The sequence below is a fragment of the Schistocerca americana genome, chromosome 3 (assembly GCF_021461395.2).
Source record: "Schistocerca americana isolate TAMUIC-IGC-003095 chromosome 3, iqSchAmer2.1, whole genome shotgun sequence".
Classification (NCBI taxonomy): domain Eukaryota; kingdom Metazoa; phylum Arthropoda; class Insecta; order Orthoptera; family Acrididae; genus Schistocerca; species Schistocerca americana.
The window spans coordinates 596553903-596571196 of NC_060121.1; the positions used below are offsets into that span (position 1 = coordinate 596553903).

Consider the following 17294-nt stretch of genomic DNA (forward strand, 5'->3'; position numbering starts at 1 on the left):
AATTCACACTTTTTATTATTATTATCTGTCTCATTCCACGACTAACAAGTAAAATCTTCAATTCTCAGATTGTGTAAAGTCAAATTATAAGCCAGCAATTTTACTTTGGTATAATATTTAGCCACAGGATCCATTTCGAGAGAACAACAACTTTTAGATCAATTTACACAGCCACAACACTTGAGTTGTACATAATAAACACTGGGCTTCTTTTGAGCCAGTTCTCTTCCGTACAAATATTTTTCATCATCATCATGTTTCAACAGCTTTCTCCCCCTCCCCATTGGCAGATTACATTTGGAACATTTATGACACTGACCTTTCATCGGTCTAAGAATCCTAACTATCGTACTTGTGGGATACTTGTTTGCGGTTTGTAAGAGACATTGGTTTGCAATTATGGTTTTCAAATCTGGCTTTACTGTTGCTGTACATCACAGTAATATTCAGGCTTGAGTCAAGAAACCTTCATTATAAATTCTGTTGACAGTGATTCTGTGGTAGGATAAGTCAAGATGTACTAACAGTTTGCAATGTTGTCAGTGTGTGACAATTTTGTACTACTCAACAGTACTGTAACAGCGTTTTGAAAAAGCATTTAACACCAAAGCTTCCACCACACTGGAAGTTGATAAGAGAAAATTCACAACTGTATGCTCTCATGGAACGGAAGGCAATCTCTTATATTTCTTGTTATTTGATTTTTATTTCCTGAAATGTTTCATTAACTTTAATAGCCTACTCTCTATTACAACAACATAACAGGAAATGTATTTGAGAATGATCTTGACATTTTGCTACTATAAAACCTACATTTATATTCTACGATGAGAATCACAGTGATGAAGTTTCACTACATTTTCACTTTGATAATTTCATCCTGATTGCAACTACTTTTATTAGACATTATCACAATAACAATGTGGCCATTATCATTTGAGGTGGGTGTTTTATCATCATTAGAGGTGGGTATTTCATCACAACTTTAAGACTAAAACTGTTCACTAGACCACGTGAGATTCCAGTAGAATTGGAACCATTTAGACTTCTGAATATATTGGTGTACTTTGTAGCTATTTAAGTTGTCCTAAATACCTGTCTGTAATGTACTGAGCACATAAATGAACAGCTAGAGCATTCTGGGCAACACTTGCACACAAAAATTGTTGGCACATCCAATCAATGTACGTAGATCATCCATATTTGAACAGTGAACTGAGAGCATTCAATGGATTGTTTTCTGCATGTTTGTGATGCTGACGTAGGAGGGACGATATTTGAAACTGTGTGTGTGTGTGTGTGTGTGTGTGTGTGTGTGTGTGTGTGTGTGTGTGTGTGAAAAAATCACTGTTGCTAATACAAACGTCAATAAATCTAATTTCTAAATAAATGGAAATAGAAAACCCGTCCCTTGAAAAGAGCCTCGATAAATCAAAGAAATCATTTGTTTTGGTACACCTGATAAACTTAAGCAATTGTCATGACAGATCCTCCACAACTGTTGACTAATTAGCCACTCCCACGTGGAAGACTTGCATTGCTGTTGCTCCATATTTTTCATTGATTTCGTGGGGCATACTAATGCTGCAGCACTCATCTTTAACATGCTAGTGTAAAAGGCAACATAAAATGACCAAAGTGAAAAAACTGTGCAATTCACATAATTGTTCATGTACATAAGCTGATTTCAGGTTCTCTCTCTGTATGCTAAGTTAAATCACATGTTTCAGATAAAAATCACTTTAAAAACTTAGCCACAAAAATGTGACATAAAATTTAAATTTGTTTTCATGTTGATAGTATCACGACCTGTGAGAATGTTATGATATATGGAGTATTTTCATAAACTATGTCACGAGAAACATACTTTGAGCTATAGCATCAGCTATAATCAACATCTGAGTCTAATGTACAAGTCTAGCAGCAATATTCTAGTTCAAAGAATCATTCACACGGAATTTCAGTGTATACTGTTGAATAAACATACATTTTTGAAAAATTTTGGATACTTCATTAAGTTATGAGTGTTGTTCATAAGCTATTTTGTAGTAAATCAGGACTTTTGAGTTACAGATATTGTAAATTACCAACATACTGGCTCACATTAGTTTTGTGTTTTAACACGCGCTTGTATTGTCTGCATTAATCCTATGTTAACACCACTTTCAAATTTGTTAGTGAATATACCCTGAAAAAGATTTCAGAGAAACTGTAAAATTTGATTACATTTTTCTGTCACCATAACAGATCTCATTTTCTATCTTTCTGTAGGAGCTCTGATTTCCCTTATTTTATCGTGGCTATTGTTCCACCCTATGTAGGTCAGCGTCAACAAAATATTTTCACATTCGGAGGAGAAAATTGGTGACTGGAATTTCGTAAGAAGATTCTGCCGCAGCGAAAAACGCCTTTCTTCAAATGATTTCCAGCCCAAATCCCGTATCATTTCTGTGACACTCTCTCCCATATTTCACGATAATACAAAACATGCCGCCTTTCTTTGAACTTTTTCAATGTACTCCGTCAGTCCTACCTGGTAAGGATCCCACACCGCACAGCAGTATTCTAAAGGAGGACGGACAAGCATAGTGTAGGCGGTTTCCTTAGTAGGTCTGTTACATTTTCTAAGTGTCCTGCCAATAAAATGCAGCCTTTGGTTAGCCTTCCCCACAACATTTTCTATGTGTTCTTTCCAATTTAAGTTGTTCGTAATTGTAATACCTAGGTATTTACTTGAATTTATGGCTTTTAGATTAGACTGATTTATCGTGTAACCGAAGTTTAACGAGTTCCTTTTAGTACGCATGTAGATGACCTCACACTTTTCATTATTTAAGGTCAACTGCCACTTTTTGCACCATTCAGATATCTTTTCTAAATCATTTTGCAGTTTGTTTTGGTCTTTTGATGACTTCATTAGTCGATAAATGACAGCGTCATCTGCAAACAACCGAAGACGGCTGCTCAGACTGTCTTCCAAATTATTTATATAGATAAGGAACAGCAAAGGGCCTACAACACTACCTTGGGGAACGCCTGAAATCACTTCTGTTTTACTCGATGACTTTCCGTCAATTACTACGAACTGTGACCTCTCTAAAAGGAAATCGCAAATCCACTCACATAACTGAAACGATATTCCATAAGCACGCAATTTTACTACGAACCGCTTGTGTGGTACAGTGTCAAAAGCCTTCCAGAAATCCAGGAATATGGAATCAATCTGAAATCCCTTGCCAATAGCACTCAGCACTTCATGTGAATAAAAAGCTAGTTGTGTTTCACAGGTACAATGTTTTCTGCACCCATGTTGACTGTGTGTCAATAGACAGTTTCCTTCGAGGTAATTCATAATGTTCGAACACAATATATGTTCTAAAATCCTGCTGCATATCGACATTAACGATATGGGCCTGTAATTTGGTGGATTACTCATACTACCTTTCTTGAATATTTGTGTGACCTGTGCAACTTTCCAGTCTCTGGGTACCGATCTTTCGTCGAGTTAAGGGTTGTATATGATTGTTACGTATGTAGCTAATGCATCAGTATACTCCGAAAAGAACCTAACTGGGATACAGTCTGGACCAGAAGACTTGCCTTTATTAAGTGATTTGAGTTGCTTCACTACTCCGAGGATATTTACTTCTACGTTACTCATGTTGGCAACTGTTCTCGATTCGAATTCTGGAATATTTACTTCGTCTTCTTTTGTGAAAGCATTTCGGAAGGCTGTGTTTAGTAAATCTGCTTTGGCACCACTGTCTTCGATAGTATCTCCATTGTTATCGCGCAGAGCAGGCGATGTTCTTGCCACTAACATACTTCACATACAACCAGAATCTCTCTGGATTTTCTGCTAGGTTTCGAGACAAAGTTTCGTTGTGGAAACTGTTAAAGGCGTCTCGCATTGAACTCCGCGCTAAGTTTCGAACTTCTGTAAACGATCACCAATCTTGGGGATTTTACGTCTGTTTAAATTTGGCATGTCTGTTTCATTTGTTTCTGCAACAGTGTTCTAACCCATTTTGTGTACCAAGGAGGATCAGCTCCGGCGTTTGTTAGTTTATTTGGTATAATCCTCTCAATTGCTGCCAATACAATTTCTTTGAATTTAAGCCCCATCTGGTCTACACTTATATTATTAATTTGAAATGAGTGGAGATTGTCTCTCAGGAAGGCGTCAAGTGAATTTTTATCTGTATTTTTTGAGGATTTGGGGATTACAATATTCAATCTCGCTACGACAACCCTGTGTTCACTAATCCCTATATCGGTTTTGACGCTGGTCATTAACTGAGGATTAATGGCTGTAAATCGCTTCATTCCTAAAAAGCTACAGTTCATACTTACAATATATCAGACCCATAAAGTAAGAAACAACCAGCAAGCTCAGTTTAATGTTATTTGTGGGTTAACTATTCTGTGAAATACTGCAGCAGGCACAATGCAGCCCCACTGTGTATGCTGGCTGAAAATCACCCACACTACCATTAAGCAACTGGAAATTGCTGCAAATGGGTGTGTTAGGAGAGCTACTGAGAGTCACGTATCAAAGGTGCTTCAAGTACTATTCTCTCCTGTGGATACTGTCTCCTCTGCAGGAAATATGGGATCTATCACTATTTGTCCACCTGACTATGAGTGATGTGTCAGTGATAAGACATCCTTTATATGGGAGACAGAGATGAGGGAAAACTCGGGCTGTTACATCCATCCCCCTAACCAACAAGTTTGAGGTGCTTTCTTCCACTGAAAGCAAAACAGAGCCAGTGAGACTCACTTCATCTGTTTGTAAACATGCTCTGTCCCGTGAAAAGGGGAGGTGAACACAAACCATGAACAAGAGACTGCTGAGCTTCTGTGACAAGCTCAGCTCTGACTTCCTAGATTTTTACCATAGGTCTGAGGTTGTAGGGTTCCCCTAAATGCGCCCGGTATGCTGTAACGCTGCTACCCTAGTAGGTGGCTGTGTGTGGCCTGCACACAAAGGTCTTTTAGACTGGGCAACTCTCCAGCAGTCCAGATGACTATCATTGTAGGAGTCCCAGAACTATCGGTGTAAGATTCAAACAAATGTACACCAAAAGTGAGAGTATTAAAATTCTAGTGGTTAATTGCCAGAGTACTCCAAAGTGCCAGAGTCTGAAGTGGTTCTAAAAAGCAGTGATACTTACGTAACACTAGGTACAGAAAGCTGGTTAAAGCCTGAAGTTGAGAACAGGAAAAATGAAGTATATATCAAAAGGGTGTGCTAATAGAGGTGGTACATTTTTCATAGTAAACAAGATATTCACATCCATTGAGATAGAAACAGAAGACTGGGGAAGAATTAGTATCAGGGATGGGCATACAATTGTAATTAGATTCTTCTAATGACCACCAGACTTGCCTTTTGATGTAATCAAAAACTTTTGGGGAAACAACAGAGTTCAACAATCATACTGTCATCATTGGAGGTGTCCTTAATAGTCCAACAATCAACTGGAATAATTACCGTTTAGTAAATACTGAAACATTACTGAATCCCTTCTGAATCTACAGACAGTTCAGACCCCACTTATGATGGAAATATATTAGATGAAACGGCAACTATGATCAACAAAGTACAAAGGGCAATTAAAACAAGAAGATAGATATATATTTTCAGCATACTACATAAAGAGGCACTAGTGTCATATCTCAATGAGGAACTTTAAACTTGTCGCTCAGGACAGGATCATGTAGAGGAACTATGGCTAAAATTTAAAAGAATAGTTGATCATACACTGACAAATATGTATCCAGTAGAATGGTTCATGACAGGAGTGCTCCTCCATGGCATTCTAAAGAAACAGAGACTGGTGCAGAATAGATGTAAAAGAATAGAGAGATGTTGAATAAAACACATTTGGCTGTCAAGAGAGCAAAGCACGAAGCTGTCAATGACTACTGTAGCAGAATATTGTTGAATGCTCTTTCATAAAACCCAAAGAAATTCTGATCATATGTTAACACTGTTAGGGACACCGAAGCTACAGTCCAGTCATTTGTGTATGAGACAAGAACTGAACTGAATCTGAGTGTAGCAAAGCAAAAGCAAAACCAGAAATGCTTAAATCTGAGTTTAAATGTCTCTGAACAAAGAAGAAATCCTGGAGAATTGTCCCAATTTAATCATCTTGACACTGAGAACAAGAGTGAAGTAAGTATTAGGGTCAGTGCTGGGGTTAAAATTGAAGAAAGTCCCAGGTTCTGATGGAATCCCTATCAGATTCTATACCCAATTTGCTGCTGAATTAGCTCCTCCATTAACTACAATCTATCACAGAACTGTGCTCAGTGGTTGGAAGAAAGCACAGGTCACACCTGTCTACAAGAAGGGTAGCAGAAATGGTCCACAAAACTACTGTCCAATATTGTTGGCATCAATTTGTTGTAGAATCTTAAAACATATTCGAGGTCACAGGTAATGAGGTTTCTTTAAAAGAATGACCTTATTTATGCCACCAGCATAAGGATTCCGAAAACATAGATCATGTGAAATCAAAATTGCACTTTTCTCACACGAGAAACTGAAAGCTTTGGATCAAGGCAGTCAGGAAGATACGGTATTTCTTGAGTCCCAAAAAGCATGTAACTCAGTACCACATCTGCACTTATTATCAAAAATACAACAGTGTGCTATATCAAGCAAAATTAGTGACTGGATTGAGGATTATTAGGTGGGGAAGCTGCAGCATGTTACCTGGGATGGAGAGTCATCGAAAGATGTAGATGTAACTTTCAGCTGTGCCCTAGTTTTTGTGTGTTGCGAGCCTTGCTATTCATGTTGTATGTTAATGCCCTCACGGACAATATTAACAATAACTTCAGACTTTTCACAAATGATGCAGTTATCTATAATGGAGTACTCTCTGTGAAAAGGTGTACAAATATTCAGTCAGATCTTCATACATATGATTTCAAAGTGGTGCCAAGACTGGCAACTTGCTTGAAATGTTCAGAAATGTATAGCGCACTTCATATAACAAAGAAACAATGCCCAATAACTACAATATCTATGAATCACACTTTGTATCAGTCAACTCTTACAAATACCTGGGTGTGACACTTTGTAGAGATATGAAAGGAAATGATCACAGAGTGTACGTTGTGGGTAAAGCAGTTGGTAGATTTATTGGTAGAATACTGGGGAACTGCGATCAGTCTACAAAGGAGACTGCTTACAGTAGGACTAACAGGGGATATTGAATGGATACAGAGAAGGCAGTACAAATGGTCAAAAGGTTTGTATGACTTACAGCAGTCACAGAGGTGTAGAAAGGACTGAACTGGCAGACTCTTGAGAGAGGCATTTGAACCACCATTGTTCCCATTCTCCATATGTAAATAGGATGAGAAAAAGCCAAAATAACTGGTATAATGGGATATACCCTCTGCTATGTATTTCAACGTTGGTTTGCAGAGTACAGGTATAAATGAAACACAATAATTTGAAGTTAGTGTCATCTAATATTTGGCAATTTATTTTGTCATTCAACTATTCACAACAATGCATAATTCGCTACAGTAAGTAAATCAAATGTAAAAATGGCTTCAGATAAGTACACGTGTTTTTGATTCTAGCAAAAAAGAAGCGGGTTACTGACACTGTGGAAAGTGGAGTGAAATAAGGATGCAGCGACAACTTTGAGCATGCTGTCATCATCCCCACCATCGATGATCTTGAAACAGCAAATCCAGCAGTTCATGTGTATTGATGACTGCGAACTGAAATGGGTTAATCAATTAATATGACTGCCTGAGGTTACACACTTAAAATAATTTTTTTTTTTTTAATTAAAGATTTTGCTAAGTCATCTGCTGTTAGTGTCAGTATAAAACGACTGACCTCTAGTGAGGAGTGGTTCAGCAACTAAATAAAAATTCACAACTTGGTCAGAATGGAAAAATTAACTGGATGCCTGCTGTCCAATACATCTGTGATTGGTAATAGTAAGTTGCTGAACCACTCCTCACTATTATTGGCTGTTCTAGCCCAAGTGCCTATCCACAGATGCCCGGGCACCTGCAGGCAGAAGTGGTATACGAACAGCTGACATGCAGGCAATTGAGCAGCCTATGTGACCATATGCCTCAGCTTAATGTCCTTAATGTCCATGGAAATAGGTCGGCAAATGATATCTGCACATGACAGAACAAGGCACACAGTGTAACAGGCAGCATGCACGTGGCCCCAAGTGGGCTGACAGGTGACCATGCCATGTGGGATAGTGTTGGAAGCCTGCTGCATTATTGGGTGTCAGAAGTAACAGCAACATCCCAACTGTGTCAGGCTAGTGTGATGTGAAAGATGGAAATCCAGTCTGCACTGAAAATATAGCATAAAATACCTAGAATATTCCACTTCATTGTATACAGATTGGATGAAATTTACGATTAGCATTAAAAAAATCCAAAATACTATGCTTACATTTTCAATTTTGGTGAAATAAAATTTTACGGACAACATGGCTCAATTCCGTTGCAAGGTAACCTAACATATTCTCTAGGCAAATAAGGCAATTACAGAAAGGTGACTAACACAACCAAGAATTATGAAGAAAATCAAGCCTTCTCAGTAATCTTCCGTGCAGCAGTGCTCTTAATGAAATGAGTCACTCTAGCAAATTTTGGTATAATGCCATGGTCCCGACATCTCAATAAAAAGGTTAAAGAACTTAAAAGCTTTGCTCTTTTACCACGTAGCTTCTCGAAACTTCGGATACGTGAGGCCATCCCCTCCCCGTAAAGGCATCTGATGAGGATTTTAAAATTTATTGAGATGTCAGGACCATGGCATTATACCAAAATTTGCTAGATGACTCATTTCATTAAGACCGCTGCTGCATGGAAGATTACTGAGAAGACTAGTCATGCTACTGTCAAGGAGAGGATTTGCTATACAAGACGAAGGTTAGATGCTATTTCAGCAGAACTTTACCAGTTACATCTGAAGGTTGCAAGGTATCTTTCTCCTGTATCACGGGACTGGGTTGATGGAGTGACTTCGGCCAAGTTCGAGTGGATCCACAAGGATGCTAATTATCGGCAGATATCAAAATTTGACCGCCTGTTGCCACACAAGCCATTGCCAGAAAGGATAATGGTACGACATTCCATTGTCAATCTCACGGAGAAGAATTTGGACGACGCGACACTGTCTGAATTAAGCAAGGGACTCCATTTTGCACCTACACCTACAGCACCGCCATTAATAAGTTTTCTGAGTGGTGTTGAAGAAGCTGTACGATGTCTTCCTTTGGATGCTGCAGACAAAATAAGAAGGGAAACTTGCCATGCTCTGTTGAAGGCTCCTCCTCAATGCAGTAATTTAACCTCTGCAGAAAGGGCTGCATTACGAAATCTGAGAGAGGACCCTGATGTGGTATTGAAAGCTGACAAAGTTAATGCAACCGTTTTGTTACTTCATGGTGTGTATATAGATAAGATGTATGGTCTGCTAAGTGACTCTACCTATATGAGGACTGATTACGATCCTACAGGACAAGTGCAACGGAAAACTTCAGCACTATTAAATTCCTCCTCCTTACCGCAAGAGACCATCAAGAGGTTAAGACCACATGGTTGCGTATCTCCAAGACACTATGGCCTTCCGAAGGTTCATAAAGAGGGTCTTCCTCTGCGTCCAATAGTGAGCAACATTGGAGCACCTACATATGATTTAGCTAAACATCTCACTTCCTTACTGAGGCCTTTCGTGGGCAAGTGCTCACATCACATACGAAACTCTGCTGATTTTATCAATAGACTGGGGGCTCTTCATCTTAGCAGTGTAGACCTTCTAGCAAGTTTTGATGTGGTCTCATTTTTTACAAAAGTTCCTCTTGCAGATTCTTTGACACTGATTGGTAACATGTTTCCTGTTGATATCACTGTTTTGTTCAGGCACGCTCTTTCCTTAACTTATTTTATGTTTAATCAAGAATATTTTGAACAAACTGACGGTGTCGCCATGGGTAGCCCCCTCTCTCCTTTGGTGGACAACCTTTTTATGGTGGCTTTTGAGGAGAGGGCACTTTAATCAGCTGCCCTGAAACCAACAGTTTTTTGGAGGTATGTGGATGACACTTTCATAGTGTGGCCTCATGGAGAAGATAAATTAATGGAGTTTCTACATCACCTCAACTCCATTCATAGCAACATCCAGTTCACCACGGAAATAGAGAAAGATGGTTGTTTGCCTTTCTTGGATGTCCTGGTTCGAAGGAAGAATGATGGTTCTGTAGGGCATTCAGTTTACCGAAAATCCATTCATACTGATTTGTACTTGCAAGTATCAAGCTGCCATCAACCATTGCAAACCATGAGTTTGCTTAAAACACTTGTTCATAGAGCTCATACTGTCTCAGATCTAGATAGCTTACCTCAAGAACTCGCCCATCTAAAGACAGTATTCAGCGAAAATGGGTATTCCATCCAGCAGATTAACAGGGCACTAAAAGTTAAAACTAAGAAGCAGGAAGTGAATAAAGAGGGGAACATGCCGGAACAATCTTAAGCTTTTCTTCCTTTCGTTGGCAACACTTCATTTAAAATAGCAAGAATCCTCCAAAAAATTCAAATAAAAGTGGTTTTCCACCCACCATCGAATATTGCAGACCTTGTGGGATCAGTTAAGGACAATCTGTTATTACTAAAGGCCAGAATTTACAAGATACCATGCCAATGTGGTATGGCTTACATAGGTCAAACCACACGCACCGTGAAAGAATGCTGCACTGAACATCAACGTTACACCCGCCTTTTGCAGCTGAGCAAGTCCGCTATTGCTGAACATTGTATTTCTACTGGACATTCAATGGAGTATGAGAAAACAATGATTTTGTCCACAGCAACGTCTTTCTGGGACTCCATTATTAAATAACCCGTAGAAATACGACTGGCAGAAAATCTGTTAAACTGTGACAGCGGCTGCCAACTGGACAGTGCATGGAATCCCATCATCTCCAAGATTTGCTCTAATTGAAGACGACAGAGTGCGTCGACGGCCGTGGCAAATAGCAACGTAGAGGGCAACTGAGTTCTGCTATTCCACCAGCGAGGGCGCTGCCGGTGGACAGTGCGGTTCATCTATCAAGTTTTCGGCGCATGCGCAGAATAGTTACAGTACGCTATATATTGTGGAATGGAGGACATTTTCAGCAGTCTGCGACGGCTCACCTGAAGATGACTGGCAGGTGCCCAGTTGAAATATTGTGCGAAGTATTGAACAACGATCGGCTGCAAGCCCAAAATTTGTTTGAACAATATAGTAGTTCTTTGGCTGATGTTTGACTTTCACGATTGTGACCAAATCAACCTGAATGGAGAACTGCTGATTACTGTAATAACAGTCACCTACCTCCTGCACGATTTTGTGTACACACACACACACACACACACACACACACACACGCACGCACGCACGCACGCACACACACACACACACACACACACTCTGAAGAGCCAAAGACACTGGTACACATGCCTAACATGGTATAGGGTCCCCACGAACATGCAGAAGTGCCACAACACGACGTCACACGGGGCGGACATGACTAATGTCTGAAGTAGCGCTGGAGAAAACTAACACCATGAATCCTGCAGTGCTGTTAACAAATCCGTAATGATACGAGGGGTGGAGATCTCTTCTGAACAACATGTTGCAAGGCGTCCCATATATGCTCAATAATGTTCATGTCTGGGGAGTTTGGTGCCAGTAGAAGTGTTTAAACTCAGAAGAGTGTTCCTGGATCCACTCTGTAGCAATTCTGGACGCATGGGATGTCACATTGTCCTGCTGGAATTGCCAATGTCCATTGCAATGGATGCAAGTGATCAGACAGGACACTTACATACACAACACCTGTCAGAGTCATCATTTAGACGTTCCAGGGGTCCAATATCACTCCAACTGAACACGTCCCACACCACTACAGAGCCTCCACCAGCTTGAACAGTCCCCCGCGACATACAGGGTTAATAGGTTCATGAGACTGTCTCCATATCCGTACACGTTCATCCACTTGATACAATTTGAAACAAGTCTTGTTCAACCAGGCAACATGTTTCCAATCATCAACAGTCCAATGTCGGTGTTGACGGACCCAGGTGAGGTGTAAAGCATGCAGTCATCAAGGGTACACGAGTGGGCCTTCGGCTCCGAAAGCCAATATCAATGACATTTCGCTGAATGGTTCGCACATTGACACTTGCTCATGGCCCACCATTGAAACTGCAGCAATTTGCTGAAGGGTTGCACTTCTGACACACTGAACAATTCTCTTCAGTTGTCGTTGATCCCGTTCTTGCAGGATCTTTTCCCGATGTCGGAGATTTGTTGTCTAAGTGCGGATTACTGATATTCACAGTACACTCATGAAATGGTCATATCCCCACTTCATTGCTACCTCAGAGATGCTGGGCCCCATTGCTCGTGCATCAGCTATAATACCACATTCAAACTCCCTTAATCTTAATAACCAGTTATCTATTAATAAAAAATGTATGATAGTCAGCCAAGAAACCATCTCTTTGGTAATCACACATAAAGTACATGGAAGACTGACGTTAACAAGAGAATGATTTTCGAGTATAACAATGCTCGAGATCCGTATCTTGAGGCTTTAAAGCAGATGCAATGTGAAGAAACTGAAGCTGAGAGACCTAGGTGGAAGAGGTCCATCCTCTGGCTAGTTAATGAACTGAAGGCCAAAAAACTTGGCCAGGAGTGAGTAGGACACACACACACTGAGGGTTATGCACAAACTTAACTGTGCAGAACACTCAGAGTGCGAGTCCTATTGAAGTTTTTTGGCCTTCAGTTCATTAACTAGCTAGAGGATGGACCTCTTATGCCTATCTCTCTCAGCTTCATTTTCTTCACATTGCATCTGCTTTAAAGACTCACCATACCCATCTCGAGCATTGCTACAGTTCAGAATCATTCTCTTGTTAATGCCAATCTTGAAAACAATGCTAGTCGATTTCAGACTGTCAAGTACTTTACATGTTGTTACCAGAGAGATGGTTTCGGCCGACTATCATACATTTTTTATTAATGGAGAAACCTTGCTCTATGAAGGCTAGTTGGTAAGAGATGGAAAAGAGCCACCGTGGTACAACAACCGAGTTAGAAAACTGCTGCGGAAGCAAAGGGAACTTCACAGCAAACATAAACATAGCCAAAGCCTTGCAGACAAACAAAAATAACGCGAAGCGAAATGTAGTGTGAGGAGGGCTATGCGAGAGGTGTTCAATGAATTCGAAAGTGAAGTTCTATGTACTGACTTCGCAGAAAATCCTAAGAAATTTTGGTCCTATGTCAAAGTGGTAGGTGGATCAAAACAAAATGTCCAGGCACTCTGACCAAAATGGTACTGAAACAGAGGATGACAGACTAAAGGCCAAAATACTAAATGTCTTTTTCCAAAGCTGTTTCACAGAGGAAGACTGCACTGTAGTTCCTTCTCTAGATGGTCACACAGATGACAAAATGGTAGATATCGAAATAGATGACAGAGGGATAGAGAAACAATTAAAATCGCTCAAAAGAGGAAAGGCCACTGGACCTGATGGGATACCAGTTCGACTTTACACAGAGTACACGAAGGAACTTGCCCCCCTTCTTGCAGCGGTGTACCGTAGGTCTCTAGAAGAGCATACCATTCCAAATGATTGGAAAAGGGCTCAGGTCATCGCCGTTTTCAAGAAGGGATGTCGAACAGATGTGCAGAACTATAGACCTATATCTTTAAGGTCGATCAGTTGTAGAATTTTGGAACACGTATTATGTTCGAGTATAATGACTTTTCTGGAGACTAGAAATCTACTCTGTAGGAATCAGCATGGGTTTCGAAAAAGACGATCATGTGAAACCCAGCTCGCGCTATTCGTCCACGAGACTCAGAGGGCCATAGACACGGGTTCCCAGGTAGATGCCGTGTTTCTTGACTTCCGCAAGGCGTTCGATACAGTTCCCCACAGTCGTTTAATGAACAAAGTAAGAGCATATGGACTATCAGACCAATTTTGTGATTGGATTGAAGAATTCCTAGATAACAGAATGCAGCATGTCATTCTCATGACCTTGTGGATGACATCGGAAGTTCACTGAGGCTTTTTGCGGATGACGCTTTGGTATATTGAGAGGTTGTAACAATGGAAAATTGTACTGAAATGCAGTACTGAAATGCAGGAGGATCTGCAGCGAATTGACGCATGGTGCAGGGAATGGAAATTGAATCTCAATGTAGACAAGTGTAATGTGCTGCGAATACATAGAAAGAAAGATCCCTTATCATTTAGCTACAATATAGCAGGTCAGCAACTGGAAGCAGTTAATTCCATAAATTATCTGGGAGTACGCATTAGGAGTGATTTAAAATGGAATGATCATATAAAGTTGATCATCGGTAAAGCAGACGCCAGACTGAGATTCATTGGAAGAATCCTAAGGAAATGCAATCTGAAAACAAAGGAAGTAGGTTACAGTACGCTTGTTCGCCCACTGCCTGAATACTGCTCAGCAGTGTGGGATCCGTACCAGATACGGTTGATAGAAGAAAGAGAGAAGACCCAATGAAGAGCAGCGCGCTTCGTTACAGGATCATTTAGTAATCACGAAAGCATTACGGAGATGATAGATAAACTCTAGTGGAAGACTCTGTAGGAGAGACGCCCAGCAGCTCGGTACGGGCTTTTTTTGAAGTTTCGAGAATATACCTTCACCGAGAAGTCAAGCAGTGTCTCGTGAAGAGAACATGAGGATAAAATCAGAGAGATTAGAGCCCACACAGAGGCATACTGACAATCCTTCTTTCCACGAACAATACGAGACTGGATTAAAAGGGAGAACCGATAGAGGTACTCAAGGTACCCTCCGCCAAACTCCGTCAGGTGGCTTGCGAAGTATGGATGTAGATGTAGTGGTGCAGAGGCTGACTGCAAGCTGAGGGGAGCAGCAGGGAAGTGAGAGGTGGTACGAAGGGTGGAGTACGTAGGGGGTACATGACACCCAGCAGCTACTCAGCTCTGCTCAGTCAGCAATGATGTGTGGTATTGCCGTAAGTACACCATCTTATCTGTTGAGCCAAAACCAAGATTGTTGTGTGTTTTTTTTTCCAGATTTCCCTGATTTGTTTGAAATTCCCTGATATTGGATGACTTCCCTAATTTCCAAAACTTGTGGCAGCCCTGTTCCCACCCACAGCTGTCCCAACCTTGATCCATAACACTCAAGAACACCCACTATTCAACAGAGTGTGACAGCTAGAATGGAAAAGTGGGCGCGACAGATGGGACGCAAACTGAATCAAAAGATGTACAGAGGGATAAAAGGGTGGCTTGGCCAAGGAGGTAGGGTCAGGGATCCCCTAGCCCCAAAACACAGGAGGACACATCCCAACCCCAACCATTCTCCCCCTGCTCCAGAGGTAGATTAAAGCCTTTAAACTGAGAATAGAAGCCACTTTCACACAAAAAGCCGACAACTACCTGAACTGTCCGTGAATCATCCACAAATATTAGAGGTAATGAGTCCAGAATACGTATGCATGTAAATGTGTGAGTGGGAGAGGGAGGAGAAGAGATGTAGTGTAGGTGGAGGAGGCTGAGCATGTAAAAGAGGAGGGGAAGGACGGAGGTGGGAGAAGTTGCGAGTCTTGCTTTCCCTCAGCATTTCTGTTATACACAAGTAAATGTGACTCAGTAACCTAACCGTGTCCACCTCATGACTTACCAGTTTTTGTGCACTAAAGGAAAAGAAAGAAGTATCACACTGATACAAAAATACACTACACATAAATAAGGAATAAAATAATGTTAAAAGAAAAGAGAAAAATAATATCAGTAAACTAACTGTCACAACACAGTGTAGAGATACTCACCAGTAACTTTCAACTGATCCTGGAAACGTCCACATAAGTAGTCTTCAACAGAGGGTAATGGTATTGGCTCTCTACTGCATTCTGTTGCTTCACTTATGGGACGAGGTAGCCTTTCAGCAGCAGAGCATCTATCCCTGTCTTCTTTCCCTTTTAGTGCAAGGAGTGGCCGACTACGCAAAGGAGAAGTTTCACGGTAGTCTTCAAAGACTGGCACTGACTGTAAATGTGGACTCTGGAACTTTCGTCGCTCTCTGTATACAATGTCCACCTGACGACTTACCAGTACTGGTGCACTAAAGGAAAAGAAAGAAATATCACATTCATACAAAAACACATTGCATATAAAAATAAGGAACGAAATCAAGTTCAAAAAAAAGAGAAAAATATCAGACTGCAAGCAGAAGCATTATTTCAATGATACTACAAAAAGGGATGAATAATAAAAATCAAACAACAAAGATAAATTGTTGCCACAAACCACCATGGTACAATAAAGAAAGAATGGAGAACACACGACTGTAATAAAAAATGGGGCCACAGATGGTAGCATAAAATTCTAATACAGGTACAGAAATTTAAATCTGCTTCTTTCTAATATGACATACTCACTTCAGTATATAGAGCACCATGAGAAAACAGCTGGGGGGCATAGAAAAACTGTCTGCCTTTGGGATATCCAGTATTCAGCTGCTGGACATGTTTTACAGTACAACTCCAGGCACATGAGAGCCTGCAACACCACAGGAGCTGATCTGGACCCTTTTACAAGATACTAGTGTCCCTGAACTACAGAGATGGAAATTTGCCCTCCACCACATCCAGATTCCCCCTCCCCTCAACATTATCATAATCCATTTTTCATTACATTTATCCATATATTTCATATGTTATTAGATCATATTTGATTACTGTCCTTACTGCTTTTGATTTTTCATCTTCGACCTCCACCTTTTTTCTGTTTCTTTTTCCCACCTCATGGCTTTTAATTATACTATTCACTTTTCTTCCTCTTAATTTAGCTTTACTTCTTACTCTGTCATCATCTCTGGACTGAAGATGGCACAGTAGTGACCAGTATACTTTCTCAGATCACCATCTCTCAGACACCTTCCCTTTATCACTGTCTACCTACCTCCCCCCCCCCCCCCCCTCCTCCTCCTCCTCCTCACTAGAAGTGGTGTCTCATCCTGAAGTCCAAGCGACCTACCCTTTGTTTTTAACCTTCTACAACCTATCACTCTCTCCTCCACGAGTAAGTGAACTAATATTTTCAAATCTAGGGTACTTCTCTACTTTTATTATTATGTGTCTATTGGCAGTGCTGAATATATCACCTCCTGTGGGTAAACACTTGCTAGCAATTCTATCACATAATTTAATACT

General features: G+C 40.6%; 1 protein-coding gene across 3 annotated transcripts in view; it reads right to left on the minus strand.

The window, feature by feature from the left end:
* LOC124607100 (RISC-loading complex subunit tarbp2-like) overlaps positions 1–17294 on the minus strand; it is a 126997-nt gene that overhangs the window by 8822 nt on the left and 100881 nt on the right. For 2 of the 3 annotated variants that reach the window (XM_047139294.1, XM_047139296.1), the window contains exon 6: positions 15912–16204. In XM_047139294.1, the coding sequence (XP_046995250.1) occupies positions 15912–16204 (293 nt within the window). Of the gene's footprint in view, positions 1–7474; positions 7753–15911; positions 16205–17294 lie in introns of those variants that run through there. The other variant, XM_047139295.1, reaches the window with a different exon arrangement.